At 44.1% G+C, this 21,209-nt stretch overlaps 1 protein-coding gene across 1 annotated transcript in view; it reads left to right on the top strand.

The window, feature by feature from the left end:
• dlc1 (DLC1 Rho GTPase activating protein) overlaps positions 1-17,540 on the top strand; it is a 60,964-nt gene extending 43,424 nt beyond the window's left edge. The window contains exons 7-14 of the mRNA XM_085970495.1: positions 5,017-5,176; positions 5,493-5,691; positions 7,781-7,994; positions 9,008-9,122; positions 11,281-11,502; positions 12,032-12,249; positions 12,842-13,018; positions 13,950-17,540. Of these exons, the coding sequence (XP_085826621.1) occupies positions 5,017-5,176; positions 5,493-5,691; positions 7,781-7,994; positions 9,008-9,122; positions 11,281-11,502; positions 12,032-12,249; positions 12,842-13,018; positions 13,950-14,067 (1,423 nt within the window). The 3' untranslated portion in view covers positions 14,068-17,540. The remainder of the gene's footprint in view (positions 1-5,016; positions 5,177-5,492; positions 5,692-7,780; positions 7,995-9,007; positions 9,123-11,280; positions 11,503-12,031; positions 12,250-12,841; positions 13,019-13,949) is intronic.
• The last annotated feature ends 3,669 nt before the right edge of the window (positions 17,541-21,209 follow it).

Below are 21,209 nucleotides of genomic sequence, written 5' to 3'. Positions count from 1 at the left end.
CATTTTCCGGTGCTGGAGCCTTGACTACAGCCTCAATCTTCTCTGGCGACTTATGCAACCCTTCCTCATCAATCATGTGGCCACAATATGAGATTTGTCTCCTGAAGAACTCGCATTTGGGACGGTTGGCTCGTAGCCCATATTCCTGAAATCTAGTGAGCACCTGCTCCAGGTTGGCAAGGTGTTCACTGTCATTTTCGCCCGTCACCAGGATGTCATCCAAATAACACTGGGTCCCTGGGATCCCTTGCAGGACTTGTTCCATTGCCCTCTGCCAAATAGCCGGGGCTGATGCTACCCCGAATACCAGTCGATTGTACTGGTAAAGGCCTTTGTGAGTGTTTATCGTGAGGTATTTCCTAGATGCTTCTTCCACCTCCATTTGTAGATACGCTTGGGCCAGATCAATCTTCATAAAGCGTTTCCCTCCAGATAGTGAGACGAAAATATCTTCTATCCGTGGAAGTGGATATTGTACTGTGTGCAGGACTGGATTCACAGATGCGAACCTTCTTCGGCTCCCCAGGTGTGCTGCTCAATGATTTCTTCATTACAGGAACGATGGGTGTGGCCCACTCGCTCCAATCCACCTTGGACAGCACACCCGAACGCTCCAGACTCTCCAGTTCTGCTTTGACGGCTGGGCAGATCGCGTACAGCACCGGTCTGGCCTTAAAAATTTTTGGCTTTGCGTTATCTTCGATTTTTATCGTTGCCTTTACTCCTTTTAGAGTCCCAAGTCCTTGTTGGAACACCTCTTTCGCGTCAGTTAGAATTTGTGACAGTCGTCCAGGTGCGACGTCATCATCCTTTCTGTCAGTCACAGTTAGCGCCTGAATGGAATGCCAATCCAATTGTATTTTTCGGATCAATTCATGTCCCAATAATGGTGGTCCTCCATCTTGTAGTATATATAGATACAGTTTCTGTGTTTCCTTGCCGTTATGTTTAACTGGCACCCTTATTTTTCCTCTGGGGTAGACTTTTTGCCCTGTGTATGTCTTCAATACAATGGACGTGTCCTTTAAGGGTATGTGTGAGAATAGCCGCTCATAGTCTCGTCGATTCATGACAGTTAGGGCTGATCCTGTATCCAATTCCATCTTTACTTGGGACCCTGCTATCATGAGGGTGACCCAAATGGTTCGGTGATCCTCCTTTGCGATCACGTTGTGTAACTTCAGACAACTTAGTCTCCTGCTCCCGGAGTCGTTATCACTCTCCTGATCTTCCGAACTACTGTCTGTCATTTTTTTTACTTTCTTGTACTTTTCCTTAGTAGTTCTTGTAGTGTTGGTTTTCTTTCCCAACCTGCAGACTCTTGCTATATGTCCCATTTTCCCGCATTGCCTGCATACTTTGTCCTTAAACCAGCAGTCCTTCTGATCATGGGTTGTTTTGCCGCAGCGATAGCACTTTTCTGATCCATACGCCATTTCGTTAGCGCTGTATTCTTGTGGTTTCTGTTGTATTTCCGCAGCTCCCCGTGCTGCTGCTTCGTAGGATACTGCCACGCTGAAAGCCTGTTCTAGCGTCGGGTCCTTTTCCGAAAGTAGTCGTTTCTGGGTTCCTTCACTCTGGAGCCCACAGACAAACTTATCCCACAAGGTGTCTGCCAGTCCTGCTCCGAACTGGCAGCGCTTCGATAACTTGCGTAGTTCTGTAAGATAGTCAGCATTGCTCTCATCTTTGTGCTGGTTTCTTTTATGGAACTTGAGTCTTTCTGCTATCAGCAGCAGTGTAGGGTTTAGGTGTTCCTGTAAGATATTAACAATCTCCTCAAAACTTTTCTCCATTGGTTTAGCTGGGGTAATTAAATTCCGCAATAGGCCGTACGTTCTCGCGCCCATCAAATTTAATAATACCGACGCCTTCTTTCCATCGGCCACCTCATTTGCCTCGCAGTACACTTCAATTCTTTCCACATACGTGGTCCAGTCTTCTACCTCGTTGTCGAAAGCAGTGATACTGCCACTCTTCGGCATCTTGGGTGATTTAAAATGGCACCTCCCACGCTTTTTTTTCTTCCCCAATGGAATAAAATGGCGCCTCCCGCGCTTTTCCTTCTTCCCCTTGCTGCCATGCTGCTCCTAGCATTCTACAGGGGAATGGTGGCGACCCGCGGCTTCGGCGCGTCTCACTTTTCCTTCCCCTCGTTTATTTTCTCTCCGCTGCCCGGTTCTTGAGCACCGACCGCGCCCTGTGCGCTCCACCCTCTCTCTCTTTCCTCCCGGCGACGCTGTGCGGCCCCTTTTGCAGAGCCGCTCGATCGAGCTCGAGCCCGCCGCAGTCCGGAAGGGTCAGCGCACTACCTGCTACCAGCACGATTTGCTGGAGCACCTTGACTGGGGAGCCAAGCCCAGCTCTCCACAGCCTCTCCCGCAATTCTCCGAACACCGATGGATCCTTGGGCGGTTGCCCGCGGTCGACGCCCGTTGCTCTGACTTCGACCTCCAAGAAACTTCTTCTCAGGGAAAGATCCCCGTGAGGTGATGCAGTACTGCAGGTGAGTTCGAACTTGCTCGTCGCCACTGTAGAGTCCACGCCACAATAATACACGGACTGCGGGAGAACAATTAAACAGGTATTTTACTGAACAGAGGATAACGTCAGACTGAAGTACAGAAGCCTGCTAGGGCCTTTTATACAGGGGTGGTCACTGCCGGTACTGCAGTATAAAATCAGTTCTTCTCTTAACGGTACATATACAACACTGTGCTCTTAAGATCCACCGGGACATGGGAGCGCTGCAGGTCATGATGCGACGTAGGCACTGGGATGAAATTCCTAGCCGCTTCCTGGTGGCTGACGAGCTGCTGAACTGGGGACCAGGGTTCCGTGTGAGGAGGAAGAAAATCGCCAGGCACTCTGAGTGGTTGGCCATAAACCAGCTCTGCTGAAGAAGAATGCAGGTCGTCCTTAGGCGCCGTGCGAAGACCTAGCAGCACCCAAGGGAGCCTGTCCACCCAACTAGGCCCACGGAGACTAGCACGCAGTGCGGCTTTAAGGGACCTGTGAAATCTTTCAGACAGACCGTTTGCCTGTGGATGGTAGGCGGTGGTACGATGAAATTTGGTGCCCAAACCTTGAGCTACGGCGTTCCAAAGCTCAGAGGTAAATTGAGGCCCCCGGTCGGAGGAGATGTCAGCCAGTACCCCGAACCGAGCTACCCACGATGAGATGAAGGCTCTGGAGACGTCTGCCGCTGTGGTGGCAACCAAAGGAATTGCTTCTGGCCACCTTGAGGTGCGGTCTACCACGGTGAGGAGGTGAGTGTACCCGCGAGAGGAAGGGAGAGGACCAACCAGGTCCATGTGCACATGGTCGAATCGACGCTCTGGAACCGGAAAAGTGGTGACTGGGGCCTTAACATGGCGTTGTATCTTGGACTTCTGGCAACTCGCGCAGGTATTGGTCCAGTCACGGACGTCGAGATGCATGCCCTTCCAGACGAATTTCTTTGCCATGAGTCGTTGTGACGCTCTCATGCCAGGGTGTGACAACCCGTGGATAGTGTCGAAAATTCTCCTGCACCATTTGACTGGAACGATTGGACGTGGGACGGTGAATATTTTATCCACTTCCGTGGCAAGTTCAGCACAATCCGTGATCGCGGAATTGGCCAAGGCCGTCTGTACTGGCTCTGGTAGTTGACAGAGAAACAGCTCACGGAACAGAAAACATTGCGATTCCGAGCCCAAAAGCGTGAGCATTTGGCTCATGAGCTCTGAGGGTTTTTAGTCCCCGAGGCCGGGCATGGAGATAAGTCTGCGAGCGCATTCCGACTTGGACAGACCGAAAATCTGCAGTAAACGTGCTTTTAAAGCTTCGTACTTGCCATCGTTCGGTGGACTCTCGAGGAGGCTGACGACCCGCGAGGCCGTGGCGCTGTCGAGGGTGGAGACCACGTAATAATAACGGGTCAAATCCGCTGCTACTCCCCGGATTGCAAATTGGGCTTCCGCCTGGAAAAACCACGCGGCCGGTTGTTGCTCCCAAAATTGCGGCAGTTTGAGGGTGACGGCGTTCGTGTCCATGATGTAACTTCAACGAAAATTGTTCGAAGAAATCGGGGTCACCAATGTAGGAACTGGGGTTCCTAGCCGAAGAATTGAGATCGACTCAGAAAATCAAAAACAATAAAATTTAATGAACAAACGAAGCTGTACAGGAAACTGTAGGATACAATGCAAATAGGTCTGGTCTGCTTGAATGCCTCTCTGGAACTGCTAGAAGGTACCGAGCTCAAATGCTAGCAGGTTCCGAGCTCAACTGCCAGCAGGTTCCGAGCTCTACTGCTAGAAGGTTCCGAGCTCTGATGTCATGACGTCATCATGTTCTTCCCGCTGTTGAGAGATCACGTGACAGACGGCATGACGTCATCACGCGGAGTACAGGAAAGAAGCCCTAGTACAGTTAACAGATACATTAAAGGTGCAGCCCCCAGCTGTAGTACATTGCTGTAAAAGGAATTATATACAATTGTCCGTAATCCTCTGGTGGTTCCGCCACACTGCCAACATTCTGTGTCAAGGCTCTCTGATAAATAATGTCCACTAAGGTGAGGTTCCAGTGTGCACCTAGTAGTTGTGAAACCATACTCTAGAAAGGAGTCGGCTTCTTAAAGCAAGGAAGGGAGAAACAGGTGAGAACAAAAGTATGTGTTGACACTGCTCTTCAGATGCCTGCTTTGCTGTGGTGAAGTGTCTTGTCTCCACTGAACCCCCTCCATCTGGCAGCGTAGCTACAATCCAGGACATGTGGAGTCCACTGCCCTATTTCATTAGACTGCCAGTGTCTTCACCTAATAGTCAAACATCCTTTTTCCTCCCATTTTCTCCCTTCCTCCTCTGAGGGTCCTCTTGCACTTCCCCAGGTGACCATGTCAGCCTAGCCAAAGTGCCAGCAGGCTATTGCTTGAATAAATAATTCTCTATTCCCGATCAATCAAGCTCCATTCCAAGTGTGTGTAAGATACATTGGTATTCATACTGTTCCATGTTCGCTGTTTTCCAGGGCCGTGCCCAAATTTATGAAGAGGATCAAGGTTCCGGACTACAAGGACCGGAACGTTTTTGGGGTTCCTCTGCTGGTGAATGTTCAGCGCTCAGGGCACCCTCTCCCTCAGAGCATTCAGCAGGCCATGCGTTACCTCCGCAACCAGTGCCTGGACCAGGTCAGTGTCTTACTGAAAAGGGGACACAATGACATTTAATCACGATTCTTGTAAACTCACTAATTTTTTGAAACATCGTTCTCGATGTTGATAAAAGTGGATTGCTTTATATATTTTTACAACTATATGTAGTAAAAGATTAATATAACATAGTTATCATTTCATTTAATTGGATGGATATTTTTCTTGTGATCTGCAAGGTATACTTAATTCTGACAAACCGGCCTTGCTGATAGATTGCACATCACTTTTTTTCTGATGTTGCTGTTGACCATTCTTTACAAAAAGGTTTTTCTCCATATTTTTAATAAAACAGGTTGGATTATTCCGGAAGTCTGGAGTAAAGTCCCGAATCCAAGCCTTGCGGCAGATGAATGAAACTTGTACAGATAACGTAAACTATGAAGGCCAGTCCGCATATGACGTAGCAGACATGCTTAAACAGTATTTTAGAGATCTGCCAGAACCACTGATGACCAGCAAACTCTCAGAAACATTTCTTCAGATCTACCAGTGTAAGTAATAGCTGAAGAGAACATGTTGCAGCTTGGCAGAAGTTTCCAGATCTACAAACGCTGGATTTATCTTTGTTTTGATTAGTGGCCCAAAGCAAATTTTAAACCAGCATCTGAAGATATTAACATTATAGGGACACTGGCTCCGAAAATCCATGGCTGTTCTTGTGGACTGCTGCCTGTCCATTACAAGGCCTTCAACACAAGGAGACTGGGGGCTTGGACTCCAATGTCATAGTTCGACACCATGGCCATTCTTTGGGACATGATGCATGGTCCCCCCACCTGAGAGCCTGGAACTCTGAGGAATAATTTGTTTTTTGTATATAATGATTTAATGGCATTTACCCTTTAGAAATAGGGTCATGGGGGAAACTGGAAGATGACTTCAAGTGAGGGGTCACAAATCAGCTACCCCCATGGTCCAGGACTCTTTGGTTGGATTTGCGGGTGTCTTTGGCAGAGGACGCCCCAGATACAATCGTAGCCTGCCAAAGGCATTTAAATCACGGGACCTCCCCCTGACCCTGCAAACTTTGCCCAGGTCCAGCGGAAGTCTGGGGCCACTCTCTTCAGGAATAGGTGTTTTCTTTGGGAAAGTGGAGAGGCCATGTTTCATTTTGACCACAATCATGTCATGAGCAAGTGACAAGATGATACATTTGAGCACAATTTATTTTATCGTGTTTTGCTCTTGTAAACTACCAAATACAATTTATTTTGGCATTTCTGAAATTCATAAAGGTGGCAAAGGTTTAATAATGCCACATCATAATTTGGCAATTCCATCTGACACGTCTGTGAACGTGGGACTGGATTCTCAGGTGTAAGGGTGCTGTGATTTCATAACCAATTTATAAGCATAATAATAAAGGTCTTGGAGGTCACTGTTTAAATGTCCCTGCTGAATCCTTTTTTGTTCTTCCTATGTAAACATTTTGATGGTGTTATATATTTTACAGAGATGCATATTTTGAAGATGATGTGTATTTCGAGAATTCTTTACATTTTGAGGCTTCTTTATATTTTGAGAATGATGTATATTTTGACGGTGATGTATTTGCCCACAGTATCAGGATTGTGTTATAGTGTTTTGCCTGAAACAGTTCACACGTATTTTCAGCTCAGCTCATTGCACAAGGAAAACAAAGTAATCCTATATAGGCTCATCAATCATCATGTGTTTCATCATCCTTTACCTCCTAATAAAAACATATAATTAACCATGCGTTTAAGAACAAAAAAGGAAGTTGTTTCATCTGTTTGGGATAAATTAATGTGAGTTGAATTTGTCAAGCTTATTATGTGCACTGTGGTAGCAGGGTACAGTGGCTTCCCATTCTGCACAAAATAAAAGCATCACGTTAAAAACACAGGGCAAAAAAACAAAGGCCCAAGGAACAAGATAACTGTTGAAAGTGGACTCAAATTGTAGAAATACTTACTATTTTCTTCTCTAATGTTCTCGCGCTCCTCTCCTGAAGTCACAAGTTAGCAATCAGGAGCAGAAACGTGGCTAACTTTTTTCCCAATTTCTATTCCGAAAGCTTGAATGCCAATTGCATCGCCCGTACTGTACTGTTGGCCTGGCTGAGATCAGCTCATTTGAATGGAACAAACATCGAATGTTTTTCTACCTTAAAGGCACTAATTTTGGGACATTTTTTGCTATGTTAAAGGTACTATATACATTCAAGTTATTATCACTGAACCAGAGGCTTCCTAGTCTCTGCAGATCAGTTCAAACTGGGCACTGCATTTATCAACTTAAACTGAAAGTGGCTTGGTTTCAGATTGAGAAGAATGCATCTGTTTCCATTCTTATTTTCATTTCTCTCACCAGCCATCCTTTAGGAGTCTGAGTAGCACGACTCAGTTAGTAGCTTTGTGCTCATGCCTGCCAGTAAATGCGTACATAACATTGTATCTCAAAGTAATTCATTATACGTGAAGCATTTTGAGATAGTCCAATAAGATGCTTTATTAATACAAGTTTTTCTTTCTTTAACCTTTAAGGCACCTTTAACTTCTTCTCCTTCAAGTCTGAAAAGTAAATTTTGTCTTACAAAAAACAAATTTTGTGCTGCAGATGTCCCAAAAGAGCAGCGTCTCCAGGCAATCCAGGCTGGCATCATGCTGCTGCCTGATGAGAGTCGAGAGGCTCTGCAGACTCTCCTCTACTTCCTCAGTGATGTCGCAGCTGTCGTAGAAGAGAACCAGATGACACCTACGAACCTCGCAGTGTGCCTGGCCCCTTCACTGTTCCACCTCAACACTCTCAAGAGAGAAAACTCCTCTCCCAGGTATGATTCCTTTCTAGGAACAGAAGTTGTGTTTAAAAAAAAACGTTATTTCCGTTTAAAGATTAGCTAGTTTTCTGGACACAAGAATAGGGAATCAATAACACACATCCACACATATACACAGGGAGATTAATAATATACATATACAGACCAGTAACAAACATTGGGGTAGATCTTGACTTTGTGCGATAGTGTGAAATGGGTGACTTCAATGGAAATAAAAATCGGGAGAGATATAAAATGGGTTGGCAAGACCAGTAATACACACATCCAAACATTTACATGGGAAGATCAGTAATATACATACAGATGCACAGGGAGACCAGTAACACAACATCCACATATACAGGGGAAGATCAGTAACCCTTGCAGCAGAATTGCAGGGGTTCTCCCGCTTGCCACTGTAATTTCAGCAGAAGAGCTGTAGAAAACTCAGGAAAAACAGCATAAATAGGAAATCCACCACTTAGTTTTTCAATTCTACCATCAGGATAAGGGAGCAAATTCCATTATGTAAACACCAGGATGCAGCTGACCAACTCCCAAACTAAAACAGCGCCAGTATGAAAGTGCCTTCTTTATGGTGTCCTTCCTAATTATTTGTTGTATGGACCTATTGTGTAAAGTTGTCATCTATCAATGGGTAAAACTGTTAAGGACCTGTTCCGATGTGACAGTTTAAGCACTGACCTCATGCTGCACCCACTGCCTCAGAGACCTTAATTAAAATAAAACCTTGACCTTGCCATGCAGTCCACTAACTAATTTAAATTAAAGACAAGTCCCATTTCAGGACTGCTCCTAAAGTGGAGTCAAATTGCTGTAGGGCTACTGGAGTGGAAGAATTTTTACTCCCACGCAAGTAAGTGTGTGCCATAAATCGAGTGGGTTTGCTGCTGTTTAATGATCCTTTTGTCCAGCTCAACAAATAACCTGTGCTGGCACCTAGGTGTCTGTGCTATTGTTCACTGGTCACTACATATTAATGAGGTCCTTGTTTCTTTTTAATCTAGAGTGATACAGAGGAAACAAAGCTTGGGCAAACCCGACCAGAAGGACCTGAATGAAAACTTGGCTGCTACCCAAGGTCTGGCCCACATGATCGCTGAGTGCAAGAAGCTTTTCAAGGTGTGCTGTGATTGTCATTGTTCATTTTTATTCCAGACCCAGCAATACTTAGCCAAGTGTTTGCAAACATGACATGTTAGAATTTGCTCTTCACTGAGGTTGGGGGCACAGCGAAGAGGAGATGCAGGCAGAGACAATTGAGAAAAAATGTTGCTATCATACTGGAGACCAATTGAGCCTGGTCTCCCCATCTATGCTGCCTAGGCGTTTCCCATAATAGATGGGACTGGTCGTACAGCCGCAGTAGGTGCAATCTCAGCATAACCATGCCATATATGACAGGACGGGGTGTTCCCAGCTCTCCTCCCACCTTGTATCACCATGGGGTGGCCAAACGGAGAGGTCCTGTGGGTCACCATTGACCAGAAACTTAATTGGACCAGCCACATAAATATTGTGGCTACAAGTACAGGTCAGAGGCTGGGTATTCTGTGGCAAGTGTCTCACCTCCTGACTCTCCAAAGCCTTTCCACCATCTACAGGGCACAGGTCAGGAGTGTGATGGAATATTCTCCACTTGCCCGGCTCCAACAACACTCAAGAAGCTCGACACCATCCAGGACAAAACATTCACTCCCTCCACCACCGGTGCACCGTGGCTGCAGTGTGTATCGTCTACAAGATGCACTGCAGCAACTCGCCAAGGCTTCTTCGACAGCACCTCCCAAACCTGCGACCTCTACCACCTAGAAGGACAAGGGTAGCAGGTGCATGAGAACACCATTACCTGCAAGTTCCAATCCAAGTTACACATCATCCTGACTTGTTGAAATATATCACTGTGCTTTCATCGTCGCTGGGTCAAAATCCTGGAACTCCCTCCCTAACAGCACTGTGGGAGTACCTTCACCACATGGACTGCAGCGGTTCAAGAAGGCAGCTCACCACCTTCTCAAGGGCAATTAGGGATGGGCAATAAATGCTGGCTTTGCCAGTGATGCCCACATTCCAGGAAAAAAATAATTTAAAAAAAGTGGAGAGGTGTCCCCAAAAGCTGGCATGAGGTTGCAGGGGTCCCAAAAGCATCCAGCAGCAATAGGACTGTTACCCGCGCCCCCTCACTCATGACACTCCAAAAGCAGTCAGAAAGTCTTGATGCCAGTGGCCAGGAACACAGATACAGGCCTTCCTGCCCCCTGATCCCATGCAAGGCCTTACCAATCTTCCCTATTGTTTGAACTTAAACTTACTTTAGACTGCGATAAATATCACTTTTAAGGTAAGAGCATATATGGGAATTAACAAAAACTGTGCAGAAATTCCTGAGTAAATAGTTAGTCCAGAATCATTCAATATACATCAACAAACCTAGCTAAATGCACTCTTTTGAACTTTGGATTAGTTTATACTGATTTAAGAAAGAAAGAGCTTGCATTTATATAGCACCTTTTGCGACCTCCATGTGTCCCAAAGCTTTTCATAGCCAATGAATTAGTTGCTGTTGTAATTTACACAATCCAGCAGCCAATTTATGCACAGCAAGGTCCCACAAACAGGAATGAGATAAGTGACCAGATAATCTGTTTTGGGTGTTGGTTAACTGTTTTGGGTGTTGGTTAAGAGATAAATGTTGACCAGGGCACTGGGAAAACTCCCTTTAATTAGTGATGTGGGCTCTTTTATATCCACCTGAGAGGGCAGACGTGGCCTCAGTTTAATGTCTCACCCGAAACAGCAGCTCCGACAGTGCAGCACTCCCTCAGTACTGCACTAAAGTGTCAACCTAGATTATGTGCCACAGAGTGGGGCTTAAACTCATAACCTTCTGACTCAGAAGCTAGAGTGCTACCACTGGGCCAAGGCTGACACTAAATTTATAGTGTAACTGCACCCTAGAAGGTGCCTGTTGCAGTCAAATCTGCATGTCATAAGCTGCTTTTATATTGGCAACATTTAATTTGGATTCAGGAGCTGGCTTGTTGCAATTACAGTGCTAAATCTAGCTTTCTTATCCTGACAGCAGATTTGTAGACCCAGTTTTTGATGTCGACTAATTTGAGTCTGCCGCCAGGATAAGGGAGCCAGATTAATCAGTGTAAAACACTGGGAGCCGACTCATAGATGCTAATTGTCCAGGACCGAATTAAAATAGCCATAATATAGAAGCAGCTATATTTGTTGACAGTATAATAAGTGTGGTGATATTTTTATTCTTTAGATTCCAGAGGAAATGATGAGCCATTGCCGTAACTCCTACATGGAGCAGGATTTGCAGCCAGTCAGTTTGGAGGAGCTGGGCCAAACAAACAAGGGTGAATCTTCTGATTACCGGGCTCATCTGCAGAATTACATTGACACTCTGCTGAAGGAGGCCAAAGACAAGTTTAAAGGCTGGGTCAACTGTTCAACATCAGAGTCAGCAGAGCTAGCCTACAAAAAGGTACTTACTATTGATTAAAGGGGAAGACTACAATAGCAATAGACCTTTGTCAGTGTGAACTGAGTGTGCGAATACAGTGTGTGTCAGAGCTGTGTTTTAAAAAAAAAAGATGGATGGACAGTGAAAATCATTTCAATGGTGAAAAGAGTACTGGAAATGTCAATGCATATTTGAGGTGAATTGGCCATTTTCATCCAGGAATGAAAGATGACTCTGGAATTCCACAGGGAAAAATCCCAATGTTTGCGCCAGGATTGCGCCTGCAGGTGCTTTTCAATACTGACCCCTGCTGGAGTTTGCGGAGTCGATCGGAGGACACCTCATTTGCATAGAACAGGCAGCGCAAGTGCCACTTGGGGCCCGTCTTTGGCACCTGCCTGCCGCATGCCAGTAGAATTTTAGTCTCCTACCGAATTTCAAGGACAGTATGTTTAGCAGTCATTTTTATGCAAATACATTAAAAAGAACTAGTTATTTTGGCTGCATCTGTGAAGAATAAAAAGATTGAAACTGCAATTTTTTTGACCAGGTTTGTGACGGACCACCTCTAAAATTGTGGAAGATTTGCATTGAGATTCCTGTTGCCCCAGAAGATGTTCTCTGGCGGATACTGCGGGACCGTCAACTCTGGGATGATGACCTTCTTAGTTCAAAGGTCATTGAAAGTTTGAATAGTCAAACAGATATTTATCATTATGTGCAAAGCAGCATGGCCCCGCATCCGACCAGAGATTATGTGCTCCTGAGGTAAACATTTTAAAACTCTTCTAAGTATCATCTGCATGGTAAAAAAAAAAGAAGCTTCAGATTAGCCAGTATTGCCTTGCGCTGACTGCATTGTTGAAAAAGCTTCTCCGATACAAAACAGGAAGTTGCCAGGTTTGAGCCCTGGTGTGTATGAGTTAGCTGGTCTCAGCTAGGTGGCAGTAGGCACCGCAATTTGACTCTATTTCCCTGGGCTAGGGAACAGGAAAACAATCAGCTAAAGTTTTCGTTACTGTCCAATGGCATCCTCCAGAAAGTGCACATATGCAGCAGTTAGGTGAAAGACAATATTAGGATCAGCTACGATCTTCCACACAGTTGAAAAGCCTGTCTAGGCTCCCACATGAAGAATGGGTACTTGTGTGGCTTACTGGTGAGCTGCTGTGCTGCAGAATGCGTCTGTTCTTTCAGGAGAAGAGGAGGGAAAATAGGAAAAAAGTTTGTAGAAATAGGTTTATAGAAATGTTTATAGAAATACGGTTTTCTTGCATATTTGATTTTACCTTGTATTTCTTCTGTTTATAACATTAATGCAGAATCTACATTTCAAATGTATTTTATGGGTTTTTTTCAGGACATGGAGGACACACTTGCCCAAGGGGAGCTGTGTGCTGGTGGCCACCTCGGTGGAGCACAATGGGACACCAGTGGTTGGAGGAGTCCGAGCTAATGCTCTTACCTCACGATATCTGATAGAACCCTGCGGGCCAGGAAAATCTAAGCTGACGTATTTGTGTAGGATAGACACAAGGTATTGATTGACGGGTGTTTTTTGCATAGTATTAGTTAGTAATATGGAGGTATATTTTCAACCAGTGCTGTATAAACACTTTAGACGGCTCATACTAAATCTCTCTGTGCACTTTTTTTAACACATTTATTGAAACAGATTCCCTCCCATATTAAAATGCAGTGAGGAATTTAGTGTGACTGAGCTAAAAGTTCATATAGGTTCCACGCTGGTTGGAAAATGTGCCCCTATATGAATGCGAAAATGTTAAGACACACACTGTGCATAACTTAAATGGTTTACATGCTTAACTGTCCCAAATTTTTTAATCATATAGCGCAGATAGCAAATTGATCCAAGCACATAAAGCGTTTGGACAAGAACAGCACCAATTTTCAATGAACCCTAGTATGGTTTAAGTAGAAGTACAATCTATTAGAAGTGCCCAGAGGACTATCCATATTGCTTGTGGTGGCATCAAGAGTAGCAAAAAAATCCAGCGGTGAATTACAATAATAATAATAATGTATTGAGTCAACCTAACAGATTTTGCTTCCATGTAAATCCTGTTGCAAAGCTGCATTGCTGGCCTGTTCTGGCGAACTCAGCCTGCCCAGAGCCAGAACAAAATTGTGGCTTGCAACATTCAGCTGTGGCAGCAGCACCTGCTTACATTTGCCAGCAGCAGTGGTGCATCTGCAACAGGGCCAGGCGGGAACCACTATTGAGCTGGGCCTCCATAGAGGCACTAGTGAAACCTCATTTACATAACAACCCTGCTGTCAGAGTCTGGGCTACCTTAAACTACAACGATATGGCTCTGGAACAGTCTTATGACTTCTATTATAGTGTTTTATCAGCACAATATAGTTTTTTAAATCAAATATGTGTTGTTTAGATTTTTAAATCAGTATAGCAAATTTTAAATAACATTTTCTATCATTTGTTTCAGGGGACGGATGCCAGAATGGTACAATAAAGCATTTGGACACTTGTGCGCAGCAGAAATTGTTAGAATACGAGACTCTTTTAATATTCCCGGCTCCGACAGTCAAGAAACCAAGCATTAGGAGACTACTTCCAATGAGCTAGTATGTTAACTCTGAAGCACGGTGCTTCAAAGAACAGCCGTATATATTTGTAAGGAAACTGTGGTGGACCTGAATTACACGTTTATAATGGAGGCCTGCACAGATCAGACCTTGAATTAATTATTTTATTTTTAATAGAATTCTTAATTATGACTGTAGCGATATACTTTTAAAAAGCTGCTTAATTCATACATGAGGGCTGCCATATAGGCCTTTACTGGAATACTTGGTTGGGATTAATGGTCCTTTGAAAAAAATGAAGTGCAAACGTGTATTGCACTTGCTTGTTTAGGGGCCACAATTGCTTCTATGAAGCATCAAGCATTTTGTGTAATATAAATCATGTATATGTAAAAGAATATCCTGGTGTGTTCACGTGATTTGCTATTTTTTATATTTCATTCTATATCTTCATAGTTTATGGAGCATTGTTGTATTTTCCAGAGTTGTGCATTTCTGTTGTGCTTGCTTGGTTCACTTATCCATTTAGCATGGTGCATCTGGAGGAGTGTGTGCTTGAGCGTGTGTATCTGAGGAGCTGAAATGTGAGAGATTGGGTAAGGGACGGTGTCTGGTACACTGCTTGCTCGGAAAGCACTGGCATGGCAGAATGATGTCCGTCAATCGATGAGTGTCCAGTACAGTTAAACCTGTCAATATAGTATTTAAGTGAAAAACATTGAAGACCACTTTAGGGCCACTTTTTTCCCACCAGGACTTGGATTTTTCTTCATGGTGGATTCTAACGCGTTACCGCTGTTGGCAGTTCTGCCTACCAACAACACAGTCCATTTTCTACTGCCAGGGATAAGGAGACGGTTTGGTTGGAACAAAGTAGCAACTTTGATGTTCCCTCTAAATGTTGCTTGATCACACAGATGGACTCCAGCTATATCTTCAATGTAGAAGGGCTGAGTTTTTTGATGAACCATACCATATACTTTGTATTACCCACTAGATGAGGGCCTTATGTGGCCCTGAAAGTGTATAGGGACAGAAACATATCTTTTAAACAGTCAACTGATGGCATTTAATGCTACAAAACATTTATATATACAACCCACAACCACACTGTGCTACATTTTTAACAATCAGCGTGGAGTTTATTCTCTCCAAGGCGGGGGCATAACATTGCAAAACTGCTGTTATCATGGAGTAAGAAGTGTTGTATCTTCTAAAAACAATAATAGAAATTGCTGTGAAACAGAAAATTCTGGGCTTATATGGAGAAAGTTATAGCGGACCTGGTGCGACTGATCTTAATAAGTCGCACTTATATATTGTGGTAATGTTAGCCTTTTTAGGTGTTGGCATGCTACTTACATGAGTCATACTAAAATCGTTTTAGAGTAAGATGCAGCCCACCAAATTTTTTGTCTTTTAATACTCCTGTGAAGCACCTTGGGATGTTGCAGCTGACCTCACTAAAGTTCGTGGGTCAGGGGGAGATTCCTTAATTATCATGATAGTGGTGGCCGCCCATGCCATTGGGGCGCATCTGGGGCCCCCGCCATTGGCCTCAGGCCAAAGGTTCTCCCTGAAAATAAGGTATCGGTGGCCCTCATTGCAAGGGGGGCCACTTTATAAAAGGGTGCGGTAACATTGTGGTTATTGCACTGGACCAGCAATCCTAAAGTCATGAGTTCAAATCCCATCATGGCAAGTTATGGAAATTGAATTTAATAAATCTAGTAATACTCAGGCTAGCACAAGGCACAAAATGACCATGGATGCTACTGATTGTGGTAAAAACCCAACTAGTTCACTTATGGCTTTAAGGGAAGAGAACTTGCCACCCCTACCCAGTCTGGCCTACATGTGATTCCAGTCCCACACCACATATTTGACTCGAAATGGCCGACAAACAATCCCTATTCAAGAATTCAATCACCACCATCTCGCCGGAACTAGGAATGGACAACAAATGCAGCCTTGCCAACACTGTCCATGTCCTGAGAGGAAATAGATTAAAAAATGACTAAAAACTGTCTGCCAAAATTTTGCAGTCCAAGTCAAGATTCTGACCTGGACTCCAAGGTGGGCCCCACAACCACCGGTAGATAAGCCGGTATGCCTGGTCTGACCCGCATCAACTACACGCCAGATCCCAAAGAAGGCTGGGGCCACAGGAACTCCAATGTTCGGAATCCCCACTTACAATGATGATCTGGTAAAGGACAAGCAGAGGCTCCACCCCCACAAGGCCACCTCAGAAACTTAGGCACAAGGAGGGATCTCGCGTTCTGGCGGAGTACTGCCAACATTACTGTGGGAAATCTGTCTGAATGGCCCTGATTTTCAGGGCTCATGTCTTAATACATCATATTAATATTTTGCTATATTCATCACAAGTGTGGGTGTAAGATCAGTGAGTTTTTCTTTGATTGTAAGGCATGGGCACTGCCTTTTTCATGGGATCAGAACTATAGCATTACACACACACAAAATGTCCACTTTAAAACTGTTTCTGAAGGTGCACCTGTAGTGTAAAGCACAAGAGAGTGGGGACTGAGATGTGGCTGTATCGCACTTGTGTGACTGACCTCTAAATAACACACTCACATGTGCGTTATTGGGTCTTCAGTACTTTTCATAATAGAACCAAACATTCCTCAATTCCCATCCAGTATTTGCTATTCATGGTATCGGATAATATTTGTAATGGTGTGCAATGGAAGATCCCCAACTCTCTGTTAGTGAAATCATTCTGACATATTAAAGATAACTTTTAAGTTTTTTTTTGCTTCTGTTTTTGTTTTTAATTTGCTTTTCATCCTCACTTGACAATCATGAGGTTTTGTTAACAATCACAGGATGCTAGTTGCCAAGTGGTCCTCTCAGAGAAGGTGGTCTTTCGTACAGGTTTTACTGTAACATTGCTGTTTGTTTGAGGCTTTAAATGGAATGTAGTTAATACAAATACTGCCATTGGGAATTCAATGACCCTTTTTAATATGTGGGTGCTGGAGCCCTTAATGAGCAGAAATTAAAAGAAGGATTTATCTAATATTGTTTAAAATATTTACCATTCAGTGTTATGTAAAGAGCTTTTAGTGAAATGTGTGGCAATGAGAACAGTTTTATCAGTAATTATATCAGTGTTGTCCCTTCACTTTAAAACGCTAGCTTATCTTTCTGTGTGTTTGTTACAAGAATTTCATTGGTATTTGTAGAATTTGATGTCACTGTATATACCATTGTATATTAAACGCATATACATGTCTAGCTGCATACTGCCAAATAGGGATAACGCATGTTATTAATTATTTAAATATTCACATATTTATACCTCAATTATACTTTTTTGTACCTCGAGTTTTTCTTTTAAATTGTAAATATTTTACTCTCTAAAAGCTAAGGCATAAAGAACCAAGAAAGTGTTTATATCTTTGTATGTCTGTACAGTTATAACCGTCAAATGCACTATTAAATGTGTTAAATGAGAATAATCATTCTGTGCTTCTGGACATTGTTCTTGGTGTGCTATAGCAGGAGTATCCAAACCACAACCGTGGACCACATGTAAATCCTGGTAATTTGGGCAACTCTGTTCAATTTGATTTTTTTGTTTGTTGGTCTGTCTTGTTTGAATTTTGTTGGGCTAGAGATTTGAAAAGGACTTACTGCTGTTGCCACTTTAATGTGGATAAATCCTAAACCAGAAAAACAGGATCTGATTGTATTAATAATTTGAGATTATTGCAAGTTAATGTGAACTTTGATTTCAACTTTGTACATGCCATGCAAGATGCTGTGCTACGCACCTATGAAGACAAAACGCTTGGAGACTTCCATGCTGCAGGATGAGACCAATGCTGTCAGGAGGAACTGCTATTCTCCAAAATGCCCATTTTTATTTCAACTCATTCACAGACTCATACAGCTGCCATTATACTCCAAGGTTTGTTAGCAGTACCTGGTTAGTGATGCAGAGACAATTCTTTATTGTTCTCTGGCCAGGAAGAACTGAGCTCTGGGTATACATGCTTACAGGTTTGCATACAGCTCTACTCACTGCCTTCGCTAGGGACTGCACCTTGATGTTGAATGCTCCATATGACCTGGGAGCAATGCTGACAAGCATATAACTTCTGGTAGAGCCAGTCGAAAGGTAGGAGCCAGACTAAAAGCAGTCCAGCGGTGGTCCTGGTAGGGATTGTGAGTCAGGCTAATGACCGCTCCACAGAAACAATCCAGAGATGAGTCTGTAACAGGCTTGCAAATATAAACAAAAACTGTGGAGAATCATGAACTGCTGGATGTAAGACATGATACTCTGCAGTCAAATACCTTGCTCTGGACAGATAGCAGTGCCACAAGGCTGAGGAGACTCTAACTAACTACTCATTGGCATTAAAATATCAGTAAAATTTTAATCCTAACAAAGAAACAAGGGGCATTTGGGCACTCAACTTCTTGCCAGCATTAAAATAGATTAAAAATAATGGGGTAGAAATTCTGGCACACCCATTTTTGGTCACACTGGGGGCGTAGATTAAGGTCCCTGCACCTGAATGGTGATACTCGAGGTACCACCGATATTGGGCTTCGGGCCTCATTAACATCAAGCCGGCATGGCACGAACAGCCAGTCAGCGAAGAGCAAATGAAGATCGGGCCAGTGCATCACGAAAGAAGAGTGAGCGGAGTTTGGAAACGGGGTCGGAGGCTGGGTTGGGAGATTGGAGGCAGGAGAGCGGAAAATATGCCCCAAAAATATCAGTAACCTAGTTATAGAGTGGGCAAAATTTACACACAATGGGGTCAATTTTCACTTCTATCGTCTAGCATTAACGGGCAGTAACAGCCACAAAATGGCGATGGTAGCCTTACTGCCTCAGCACCGATTAAGAGGCCAGCGATATTTTGAAAGGAACCTATCATTGGGTGCCTAAACCGCCCACCATGGCCATCATGGGAGGTTGCTGATCATCCACTGAGGGCACTTCAGATGGCCATGGTGGGCGACCTCGAGAAACTCTAGCTGCAAAGGGCCTGGATCGAGACTGCAGCATCTCGGTGACGGCCAGGAATTTCTAGACCATCTGGCACCAACATGAGCACAGGCTCAGAGGCAGGCAGGGGAGCAGGCATGCTGTCATCCTTAGTGAGGACAGCAGGTGCCTCTCCCATGAAGCCAATGCCACCCTCAGTACCTTTGAAATGAAATCAACATCTGTGCCCTTTGCAACAGGGCTAGGATGTGATCTTTCCCTCCGATGAACAACTTCCTTGACTGTCCTTTCTCCCTGCCCTTGCTCCAGCACATGTGTTGGGTGGATTTCACAGTGCAGGCCCCTCTAACTGACCCTCAAAACTATGCTTGCCAATTCCTGAGCTGGTGTCTGCAAGATTAAGGTCGACTTATGATGTGTCTTCAGGAACCCAGTCCTCTTCTTCCTTGATAAATGAGTACTCTATCCATTTTCACAGTGGAGGAAGGAGGACCTAAAAATAAGTCAAGGGAAAGAACTTAGTAGATTTAATAAAAGTAAACAAATTGTTATGGAGAAAATAATGGGATGTAAGAAAGACAAATTTCGAAGATCTGATGGTTTCCATCCCAGAGTATTAAATGAAGCAAGTGAGGAAATTGCAGATGTGTTAGTCATAATTTTCCAAAGCTCCACATTCAAGAATTGTGCCTTCGGGCTGGTAAATTGTAAATGTCATTTCATTATTTAAAAGAGGGGCAGGTAGAAACCAGGCAGTTTAACATCAGTTATGGGGAAATTACTGGAATCTACCATCAGTGATTAAGAGTGACTGAGCACTTGGACAAGTATGGGCTGATCAACGTGAGTCAGCATGGATTTGTGAAGGGTAGGTCATATCTGACTAATCTAGTTGAGTGTTTTGAGGAGGTCGCTCGCATGGCAGATAGGAGAGTCATTGGATGGTGCCAAAAAGCAATTGATAAGGTCCCACACAAGAGATTATTAGCAAAAAAGAAAGCGCACGGAATTGAAAGTGACCTTTTGACATGGGTTGGGAGTTAGGAGATAGAGAATAGGGATAAAGGGAATGTTCTGATTAGTGGGATGTGACACGTGGTTCCCCAGGGATCTCAGTTTTCACCACATATATTAATGACCTAGATGAAGAAATATAATTATCCAAGTTTGCAGATGACGCTAAGTTAGGAGGCAGAATAAGCTGTGTAGATGGGAGCTAAAAGTTACAAAGGGACATTCTCTTGTTGGAGATGGTCATTGCCTGGCACTTGTGTGGCGCACATGTTACTTACCATTATCAGCCCAAGCTTGAATGTTGTCCAGGTCTTGCATGCGGGCATGGACTGCTTCATTTTCTGAGGAATTGCGAATGGGACTGAACACTGCAATCATAAGCAAACATCCCCACTTCTGACCTTATGATGGAGGAAAGGTCATTGATGAAGCAACTGAAGATGGTTGCCCTGAGGAACTCCTGCAGCGATGTCCTGGGGCTGAGAACCATCTGCAAGGAAATCAAGTGGTGGCACAGGATATATTCTAGTAAGGTGCAGTAGATTGACAAGGGTTCTCTGTTCATCCCGAGTCTCACTACATTTATCTAGATATTTGGTGGTAAAGGTACATTTTGGCGTATAGAGGATGCAAGATACACTAAAAAGAGTGGACAATGACACTAAATCCAAGGAAATTGCAGACGACACAAAGCTTGGTGGGCGTGTGTGCTGTGAGGAGGATGCCGAGAAACTCCAGTATGATTTGGACAGGTTGGGTGATTGGGCAGAAGCATGGCAGATGCAGTATAATGTGGATAAATGTGAGGTTATCCACATTGGTGGCAAAAACAGGAAGGCAGATTATTATCTGAACGGCAATAGATTGGAAGAAGGGGAAGTGCAAAGAGACCTGGGTGTCCTTGTGCACCAGTCACTGAAGGTAAGCATGCAGGTGCAGCAGGTGGTTAAGAAGGCAAATGGTATGTTGGCTTTCGTAGCGAGAGGGTTCGAGTACAGGAACAAGAATGGCTTGCTGCAGTTGTACAGGGCCTTGGTGAGACCACACCTTAAGTATTGTGTGCAGTTTTGGTCGCCTTATCTGAGGAAGGATGTTCTTGCCATGGGGGGAGTGCAGCGAAGATTCACCAGACTGATACCTGGGATGGCAGGAA

This window comes from Somniosus microcephalus, chromosome 2 (assembly GCF_052327205.1).
Source record: "Somniosus microcephalus isolate GS21.2 chromosome 2, FLI_Smic_1.0, whole genome shotgun sequence".
Lineage (NCBI taxonomy): Eukaryota > Metazoa > Chordata > Chondrichthyes > Squaliformes > Somniosidae > Somniosus > Somniosus microcephalus.
The sequence above is the reverse complement of the archived record's forward strand: the minus strand, read 5'-3'. Positions and strand labels throughout refer to the sequence as shown.